Raw genomic sequence first — 10,171 nt, 5'->3', positions numbered from 1 at the left:
TTAATTACATTAGTAAACTTTGTGTTTTCGGTGTATATTTGTGTGTACTTTATGCATAAGTTTTGTGAATCTCATGATATGCACAAATTAAAAATGGAATTCATAAAACCATCTCTAAGTTGTATTAAGTAAAAAAAAAGTTAAAACAATATCAGTATCAAATTAGAGAGAGAAAAATGTTGATTTTATAATTTGTATGATTTAAGATTTAATTATATTAAATAGATTTTATGTTAAAAATATTTGGGTAATATAGAGTGTTATATTGTTGTTACTATCGTTTGCATAACCGTAAAATATTTATATAGAGTAATAAAAATAAGTTTTTTTTTCATTTTTTTTCAAAACTCGAAAATACTAATAAAATTCTAATTTCATTTTTTTACCGAAAACACAGAATAGAAAGTAAAAGGAATTCCCGTTAGTTTCCGAGGTGTGTTGATCATCGATCGAGATTCGAGAGGGACATGGCAACTTCAAAATTGGCAGCAGCGACGGCTGAGAGGGTGGTGAAGGCGACGAGACGGCAAGCCCTAACTTTAACAGAAGCGGCGGCGGGTAGGATACGCCACCTCCTACAGCAGCGCCAACGCCCTTTCCTTAAACTCGGCGTCAAAGCTCGCGGTTGTAACGGCCTTTCGTATACCCTAAATTACGCAGGTTAGGTCTATCAAAAATTATCTCTGTGTTAGAAATTTCGGCAGACTATCATCTAATCTTCTGGTAATTTGACTTCTTATCGATGTTTTTAGAAATTTTGTGCCTGAAATGTATTAGGATTTCCCGCTTAACATTGGTTTTTAGCGAACGGGTTCGTTCCAATGGTCTGGCTGAACTCGTAATCATGAAATCGAGAAAATATGAATCAACAAAAGAAACACCGATGACATTCAGTGACATATGAGAACTGTGTGAATGTGTGCCATTACGATGGTAGGAATAGGATGGACATATGTGATTTGCATCAGTTGCAGATATTGTTCAAATTGAATATGGAACATGGTTTATTATATAATCAAATAGAGAATAGATTTTGTCCTCCTAGAGCAAAAAATATTTGAAACTTCAAACTTGTAACTGAGTGTTCTCAATCACACCATATACTAACCTATTTGCTCTTTTTTATAAGAATGTGGAAATAGCAGTATATCCATTCATCATGGTCTTCAGGTGTTGTTAATCTTGCAACAAAATCACTAGTAAATTTGCAGAGGGAATATACTAACAACCATGGAATTTTAGATGCTATAATTTTCATTCTAGAGTTACAAGTTGCAATAGTAATCATATGAGCACTGATATTTTAAATAATGTATAGATGAAAAAGGGAAATTCGATGAGTTGATTGAGGAAAAGGGTGTGAAGATATTGATAGATCCAAAGGCTCTTATGCATGTTATTGGTACCAAAATGGACTTCGTGGACGACAAGCTCAGGTAAAAAATTTGGTTATTTTGGTTATTTATCTGTGTTTCTTTTTTACTTAATACAGAAAGAACGATTTAGTTTTTTTTTTTTTTTTTTTGGGGGGGGGTGTAGATCTGAATTTATATTTATCAATCCAAACTCAAAAGGGCAGTGTGGTTGTGGTGAATCTTTTATGACAACAAGTAGCACAGAATCTACAAAAGCTGGTGGCACTTCTTAGTCAAATTCACAACAAGTTATGTATCTTGTATAGTAGGTGTCAAAAATTATATAATTGCATATGTAGATTATAATATTTATGATGATGATAATAATAATTGCCTTTCAAGTGAGAAAAGGATGTTATTTTCTTGTTCTTGCCTAGATCTAGAAGCAACGAACTTGTCATTATTGGCCCACAAAATTTGATCTTTGTTTCTAAGTATATTATTTCGTCAATTGTAAGATTTGTTTGTTTGTTTCTTTTTGTGGTCTTGAATTTATGTGAAATAGTGCTCGTTTTTGTTGATTGCTGTCACGTGACAATTACCTTTTCTTGTTTTTTTTTCATTGATCAGCTGGAAGATAGAAGTTGTAGCTTTTATTTGTTTAACGAGTGTTCAACAAAAGTAGTTGGAAGCTTTTAAAACATTTAAATTAAATAAAGACTTATAAAAAATTCATCATTGATTTTACAATAAAGCTAATTAAGTCAATTTGCAAGATTATAAAAGAGGTTTTTGTTAATTGCTTTTCGAAATAGTTTTTGGATTTGAAGTTTTTGTTTTTAGCTAAAAAGTAGAAACTTTTACTGTTGAACGATTTTTTTTAATTGAGATTTTTCTTAAAAGTAACGAATGTATCGAACATACCTTAAGCTTATTTATTTTATTAAATCAATAAAAAAAACTTTCTTTATAAATCTTTTTCAAATACATAAGCTTTTTAAAAAGTTTTCTTTTCTAATCATTAAATATTAAGAAAATTATAAAAATGATCTAATATGATTTGCAATTTCTTTGGATAAGGTCTAAAAAAATTTTGTTGTCTTTGTGGCAAAGATTGGTTGTGTTTTTAGCTCCAATTGTTGACATCCATTTGGTTTACACTATTAAATTTGTCAAAATGACATTTTTGCTTATTATTATTATTATTATTATTATTATTATTATTATTATTAACCTAAAAATAAAACCCTACCACCGATACCATGCCTCCATAATCACTCATCTTCCTTGTGACAGCCCCCTCCCCACCCTTCTCTTTCCAAAGACAAAAACCATCGTACTGGCGATAACTAGGGATGACTCTTCTATTTTCATCTCCAAGCACAATCACTAACAATGAAAAAGAAACTTGTTGTTTTTCGCCTCTTCTTCCTTATGTGGTTGAATAGTATTAAATACTATAATAGATACATAACTTTGAATAATATTATGTGGTTGAAGACTAATAACCAAATAAGTCATCGTCTGAATTATGGTTAAGTAAATAGTAATAAGCCATACAAAACCATGTTTTACTATAACATGGAGACTTATATTATTTTAAAAAATATTAGTCTTTGTAAATGTTTATTTTGGCATAAAAGAGTTAAAAAGGTGTCCTTTTCTAATGGATTGATATAGTATATGAATAGAGAGCGTTCTATAAAGAACATCTGAATTTATATACTTTGTAAAGTTTTTATTTTTGAAAATCTTTCTTTATAAATTTGTGATGTAATTAGACATCATGGGAACACTCTTTATTGAGAGGTGGTGAGCACTCTATTCAATATCAGAATTTATATACTTTGTAAAGTTTCTATTTTTGAAAATCTTTCTTTAAATTTTTTTGATGTAATTAGACATCATGAGAATACTCTTTATTCAGAGGTGGTGACCACTCTATTCAATAAATGTTTACACTTTAATAAGGCAAGCTACTTTGTACCATCGCATTAAATATGAGTTTTGGTACGATAATGTTTATACCACAATCAATGTGATCCATGTTTCAGATTTGTTCGAGTAAATGCTCAAATGTTTAAGTTAAAATATATATGCTGCCACGTTCCAATAATAAAACTGGATTATTTGGTTATAGCTTGTGAAATAGCACTTTGAGAAGTAAATACATGGTGATGGTATAGATTGCTTATTAAAAAAATATATGTATTCATTAATTCTTATTTTAGTATAACATTGTTCCAAAATCATATTTTAATAGTTTATGTTGTAAGTTATAGTCAAAATAAAGGGAACATGGTACGTTTGGCTGTGTAAATTGTTTTCATTTTTTTTGGAAAAGTTTTTAGAAAAAGAAATTAAGTTTTCATTTTAAGTTTTTAATAGAAATTTTAGAAAACACGTTTGGTTAATATCGGTCGAGTTTCTATTTTTCATTTTTAGAAAAATTAGGAATTATGTAACAATATGTATTTTCAATCGATATTCATTTTTTAGTTTTTGTTATTTTGAATAATACAATTAACGTTATTGTGTTACCACAAATACAATACATCCAACCTTGATGTTTTGTGGTGAATAACTGAATATCCATACCAACACGTTTTGAACTGTTCCAATAATAACAAACCATATTTGATGGCCTTTTATTCATCCATCCTATTTTATTAGTATTGTAATAATTATTAAACTTGTAGAAATTATTAATGTTTCTCAAATATTTTTCTTCTCAAAAAATGTCATTACACAGAAGTTCATTATAGCTTTGGTATATTTTAGCACATACTTTTTTAGGTATGACTTAATTTATCAAGCAAATTACTATTCTCGGAGTCAGAACTACTCCTATGCAAGGCTGTCGTCCCATGCTACTAGGGCGGCTCCCTTCTCTTTAATCAATTCTTCCCTGTGCATTAGCTCCCCCCATGGTAGATGGTTCAACCACGCCCGGTTCCACGAAATGATTGAGAACTACGACGGGGTCGAAATGCGTTGGCAACAACCACGGTAGTAGTTGCGGAACTAGTGGGCCGGGAGAGGACAACCTCTTGTTCCTGCTCCTCTTTCTTCGCTTCGGGGACGGAGGTCCTACGGTAGGTAACAGCAGGTACAAGCAACTTGACCGAAGCCCAGGAGGTGAGAAGAGTTGAGAACAAAGTGGCGAACGGGTGCGTAACGCGTGGGAATTTGCATCAAGTAGTAGGTATGAGAGGATTAATGTCGGATCCTCTTGATCCATCAACCTGGGAGCGAAGCCCTTCATCTTTCTCTTTTTGCTACTAATAACTGGGCTTCCTTTCACCACAAGATGCAAATCTAGGACTAGGAAGAAGATCCAGTAAGAGACCTCTTTCTTGTTCAGTTGTTCGAGGAATTGCTTCAAGGGAAGGAAAGGAAGGATTCAAGTTGGACTCATGCAACTTTATGTGATAAACCAACTTAGAGAAGTCAAATCTAGGTTTGGAGTCGAAGTCTTAACCAAATAAGTGCTGAAAAAGGAAGTTGACAAAGCTGAGGAGTACGCTGGGCATACAAGCTGGTACACCGCGCGTACAAGCCTCTATGCGAGTATGACCCGTGTACTCAACAGTTGGGCTTCAGAAGGTTTGGGCTCACGGTGTTGGGCCATGTTTGGTCTAGGGATGATTAGGGCCTTGTTGGGCCATAAAAATGCTATTATGGGCTTAAGAAGTTTATTGGATCTTGGTTGAAGGCCCATGAAAGGGAATTGGGCCCAATTTGGAAAATTGTGTCATATCGGGCTTTCAGTGATTATTATGGAAAATGGGTTTTGCCTCTTTGGACATTGAATTGGGCTTTGGCCTTGGGGCAAAATTAGTGAAAGGGTAAAAAGGTCTTTACCCTAGTTGGACTTTTAGTGTGAGTCGGGATCCAATTATTAATTGGATGTTATTTTGTGATTGTTAGCGGCCCAACAGCCAGGGATTCTTTCTGTGAGATTTGGCAGTGCAAGGTGAGTTTACTTACCATGTTAGCGGGTCTAAGACACCAATGTCGGCCCATGATTAGTGATTCTAGGATACCAGATGTCTGTGCGACTCTTGTATGTGTATGTGCTTATATGATTTATATGTTGGGCGGGACCCATTATGCGAGTTTAGGGGGAGGGGGCGTTATACTCAGTGGGCAGGGCCCGATATGCGAGTACACACCACACGATTCCACATTTGTGATTTAATATGATGATTGATGATGTATTGATACAATTTGTTTTCCTTGGTTTTATGACAATGATATGGTTTACTATTTAATTAATCTAAAAATGAAAAAATTTCGGGTCTTATTTTTAGGATGTTACAAAACTCTAACCCCTTTGAGTATTATTGCCTCTTGGTGTGTTCTTGATTTTTGAGTGAACTTTGGTGAAGAAATGAGCATTTGGTGCATTGCGGATTTCATTTAAGAAAAGATCCAACCTTTTACTTTGTTTATGGACCATTGTAAGTTAGAAAGTCTCTTCCTTTATGCATTTCTTCCATAGATCTAGACTACTGGATGTGTTTTGGTCCTTTTTTTTCTTGATGTTCTTGGAGTTGGTAGAACTCTAGAACATTATGCTTGACTTCGGAGTTAGGATGATTTCTGAGCGTTTATAGGATCATTTTAGTGCATGTTTGGGATCCATTAGAGCCATGCAAAGGAACAAATCATTAGGGCTTTTTTGTGTTAGGGTTTGAGATCTTGAGTGATTGAGCCATGGATCTAGATAAAAGTTGGAAACTTTATCCATTAATACCTTTTTTGGGTTTATATCTGAGAATATGAGCATCGGTCTTAAGAGATTAAGGGTTTAACAAGAAGTTGGTTAAGACTTGTAAAGCGTGATGCAACTAAGGAAGGGTCGCGATACGAAGCTTCAAGAATTATTTTGGCTGTTTTTTCGCTTAGTGTCGAGACACGACCAAGAGTTAGGTCGCGACGCGTTGCCCGTTGACTTTGACTAGTTGACCATTAACTTTTGACAAGTTTGACTTTTGGTCAAACTTTGATAGATTTCAGTTATAGACTGAGCTTTTGCATCTGATTGACATCTAGATAGTTCGTGTAACTAGTTCTTTCGAGGACACATGTTTGTTTTCCATATAAATTGTGATTTTTTGATAAAAAAATTCAAAAAAAAGTTTTTTGATCTTTAAGTATTTTTTTTATGCATTTTAATGATTTTTAGGGTTGTTTGTTTTCCATAGAACCTAAACCTATATATATATATATATATATATATATATATATATATATATATATATATATATATATATAGGGTTAGGTTATTTTGTTTTCACTATCTATTGTGTGCATGTGTGATTGATTCTGGACCAATCATTTTAGTTATCTTAATAAAGTAATTAATGCATATTACATGTTGAAGATATAATGGGTATTAATTACATCTTCAACGTTTAATATGCATTAATTACTTTTTTAAAATAATAAAATGATTGATCCAGAATCAATCATACATGCACACAATAGATAATGAAATATTTGAACCTAACTCTCTCTCTCTCTCTCTCTCTCTCTATATATATATATATATATATATATATATATATATATATATATATATATATATATCCTTTTGTATGTATCATATTTGAAGGGTTGATTGTGGAACGACGTTAGGTTGTGAACCTAGATACATAAAGTCGTCGACAAAACAATGCTAGGATACGGGTCACTGTTGATGATGGAACGACGCTAGGCTACGAGTCTGGTTGCGAGCCATTTTTATATGCTATGTATATGTATTGCAGTATTTGGTATTTTCGGGAACTCATTAAGCTTTATGCTTATAGTTGTTAATTAAACAATTTCAAGTTGTTCTTCTGGAAAAAGAAACTTCCGTTGTTATTGATATTACTCAGGTTTTAGGCATGATTGTTGTACAATAGGTTTTTAGCCTCATGTTTGCAGTTGGGGATTAATCGGTGCGCGAAAGCTGGCCCAGAAATCCTCGTTAGGGAAGTTCCCTTTCCAAAAAAAAAAAACAATAGGTTTTTATCTATTTTTTGAAAAGGTGTTTTGAATGATTTATCTTATGTCTAAGGCAACTTGCATAATTATAATCATCAACATACCAAAATTATATATGACCACCCTAGATATCATTTTAGTGAACTCAACAAAAAATCATCAACTGTTTTGCAATTTAAATTTAAGAAAAAAAGATTAATTACAAAAAATAAAAGCATATATTATCTATGTATTTAATATATCATCCTATTTTTATATTTCCACTAATGCATTTGCATTTTATATTATTTATGTATTTAATTATTATGAATATTTTTTGGTACACGGAAAGATTTTCAGAATAGTGTGTTTGGTAGGTAAAAATACTATAAATATAATTTGATATATTAAAATATAACGTTTTGATAAGAACAAATAATAATATAATAATAAGAATAAAAATAATATAATATTAAAAACCCAATAAATAAAGATACTATAAAATATGTTTTGGGCCACTCGTCCATAAATAAAAGCATTTCTTCTCCTACGTGCCATTGTTGACGCAATACCACCACCACCACGAGGCAGCTTCTGCAGTCACTCAACACTCAAGGAGTCATGAGTACGGTGGTTGCTGATGCAACAGTTCCTCCGATGACAATGGCGACTGCAGCGGATGAGCAGCAGCAGCAACAGCTAAAAAAAGGAATAGCAGAATTCTACGATGAATCTTCGGGGATGTGGGAGAATATATGGGGAGAACACATGCATCACGGATTCTACGACACCGATGCCGTCGTAGAACTCTCCGACCACCGCGCTGCTCAGATCCGTATGATCGAACAAAGCCTACTTTTCGCCTCTGTTCCTGGTATAATATTTTACTGCTTTCTTCTTTTTAGTTCAATCAATCGATTTTCTGCCTGATATTTCTCCAAATCCGAAGCTTCAAATTTAATTTTCATCCTGAATCGCTTTATAATTGCTCTGCATAACTTCAAAATCGACATGATAGAAGCTTCGGTTACTTCACTAGAGACAAAAACTGATAATATCTATGCTAATTTGAATCAATCAAGGTTTTAGCTCTATATTTCACTTTCACCTTTACGAATGAACTTATTTCCATTGATTAACTCATGCTAAAGTAGTTTGTGAGCGATATCTTTTGCGATTATGTATTTGTTGTTAATTTTTATGAGATTCACAACCTTCAATTTGAAAAAATAAGATTCCACAAGGAAAGAATTTCAAATTGTACTTTACCTTCCTGTTTCATTGCTTTCAGCTTTCACTTTTCAGAGTAAATCATACTTGATCGATCTCATGAGTTGCCCTTTTCCTTCTCACTTTTCATTTTGCAGATGATCCAGTAAAGAAGCCCAAAACCATAGTTGATGTTGGGTGTGGTATAGGAGGTAGCTCAAGGTACCTAGCAAGAAAATATGGAGCTGAATGCCATGGCATCACCCTCAGCCCTGTTCAAGCTGAAAGGGCTCAAGCCCTAGCTGCTACCCAAGGATTAGCTGACAAGGTAACAATCATTATTTGTTCATCTAAAAAATTGGGGACAAATTTTGCTTATACTTGATGAAAAAAATGTTGCATAACATGAGCTTCTATTAGTTTGTGAACTAATCATGAAAAGCTTGCAGGTTTCATTTCAAGTTGCGGATGCTTTGAACCAGCCTTTTCCTGATGGAAAGTTTGACCTAGTTTGGTCAATGGAGAGTGGAGAACACATGCCTGACAAACTAAAGGTTCTCGTTTTCTTAAAAAAAATCTTTAATATTCCTGAATTCACAAGGTGACATACACTGACATATTCTAATTTCACTCTTACTTAAATTGGCAGTTTGTTAGTGAGTTGGCTCGAGTGGCTGCTCCAGGAGCCACAATTATCATAGTCACATGGTGTCATAGGGACCTTTTACCTACCGAAAAGTCCCTACGCCCAGAGGAAGAAAAAATCCTGAACAAGATTTGTTCAGGATTTTTTCTTCCTGCTTGGTGTTCTACCGCTGATTATGTAAAATTACTCGAATCCATTTCCCTTCAGGTAAATTACATTGTCGTATATCTGACATGTTTGTCCTAACAGTAAAAAAAAATGGTTATTCTGAGCTGGCCCACACCACACTATCTTATGAACAGAATTAAAATTCTTATACTGCAACTGCTTAAACTTAAACCGTATTTAAAAAAAGTCTTTAAAATGGATGTGCATTGTTGATTTAGGACATCAAAGCAGAAGACTGGTCAGGAAATGTGGCACCATTTTGGCCAGCTGTGATAAAAACAGCCTTGTCTTGGAAGGGCATTACGTCATTACTAAGGAGTGGTAATTAAGATTTACTTTTTTTTTTCTTTTTCTTTTTCTTAATAATGATGATGATTTTTTTTTTAAATTTTATTAAAATTGGATAGGATGGAAGACTATAAGAGGAGCAATGGTAATGCCATCAATGATTGAAGGATTTAAGAAAGATGTAATAAAATTCTCCATCATTACATGTAAAAAGCCTGAATAAAAATAGGTGTGTAATGTACTTTTGATTGTTGTACTTTCTTTGATAGACTGCTTCATTTTGGGTTCTTGTTTTAATGTATAATAACTCTTTTTTCATATTTTTTTTATAAGTTTTGTTTTTTGTTTTCTAGTGTGAATTTATATAATTAAATTTGTTATTGTATTTTGAATCTGTTATAAAAGATAAAGTCTTCTTTCATAAAATAACTAGTAATATCAAAAAGAGTGAAAATCATTTTTTTATACCAAAAGTAACAAATAAAGAAGTATCTAGAAGTGGGTCCACGTTAACCCAACCTGTCATATGCCA

The 10,171-nt window shown here is 33.0% G+C and overlaps 2 protein-coding genes across 2 annotated transcripts; both read left to right on the top strand.

Moving 5' to 3' along the window:
• Positions 1-399: 399 nt before the first annotated feature.
• On the top strand, positions 400-1,934 carry LOC145071246 (iron-sulfur assembly protein IscA-like 1, mitochondrial). The gene is made up of 3 exons (XM_079018160.1): positions 400-660; positions 1,319-1,436; positions 1,540-1,934. Exons 1-3 carry the CDS (start codon positions 468-470, stop codon positions 1,646-1,648), a joined length of 420 nt encoding a protein of 139 aa, XP_078874286.1. The 5' UTR covers positions 400-467; the 3' UTR covers positions 1,649-1,934.
• A 5,929-nt stretch (positions 1,935-7,863) lies between these two features.
• On the top strand, positions 7,864-9,957 carry LOC145069394 (gamma-tocopherol methyltransferase, chloroplastic-like). Its single transcript, XM_079016321.1, has 6 exons — positions 7,864-8,202; positions 8,696-8,865; positions 8,987-9,091; positions 9,187-9,390; positions 9,570-9,672; positions 9,759-9,957. Exons 1-6 carry the CDS (start codon positions 7,950-7,952, stop codon positions 9,860-9,862), a joined length of 939 nt encoding a protein of 312 aa, XP_078872447.1. The 5' UTR covers positions 7,864-7,949; the 3' UTR covers positions 9,863-9,957.
• Positions 9,958-10,171: the final 214 nt, after the last annotated feature.

Source organism: Lactuca serriola, chromosome 8 (assembly GCF_051521515.1).
Source record: "Lactuca serriola cultivar US96UC23 chromosome 8, Lser_US96UC23_V15, whole genome shotgun sequence".
Taxonomy (NCBI): Eukaryota; Viridiplantae; Streptophyta; class Magnoliopsida; order Asterales; family Asteraceae; genus Lactuca; species Lactuca serriola.
This window is presented reverse-complemented; position numbering and strand designations above follow the sequence as displayed.

Coding starts and splice junctions, on each gene's coding strand:
- LOC145071246 (XM_079018160.1), top strand. CDS start 468: ATGGCAACTTCAAAATTGGCAGCAGCGACGGCTGAGAGGGTGGTGAAG. Junction 661..1,318: donor GTATACCCTAAATTACGCAG/GTTAGGTCTATC, acceptor AATAATGTATAG/ATGAAAAAGGGAAATTCGAT. Junction 1,437..1,539: donor TTCGTGGACGACAAGCTCAG/GTAAAAAATTTG, acceptor GGGGGGGTGTAG/ATCTGAATTTATATTTATCA.
- LOC145069394 (XM_079016321.1), top strand. CDS start 7,950: ATGAGTACGGTGGTTGCTGATGCAACAGTTCCTCCGATGACAATGGCG. Junction 8,866..8,986: donor CCCAAGGATTAGCTGACAAG/GTAACAATCATT, acceptor AAAAGCTTGCAG/GTTTCATTTCAAGTTGCGGA. Junction 9,673..9,758: donor TACGTCATTACTAAGGAGTG/GTAATTAAGATT, acceptor AAAATTGGATAG/GATGGAAGACTATAAGAGGA.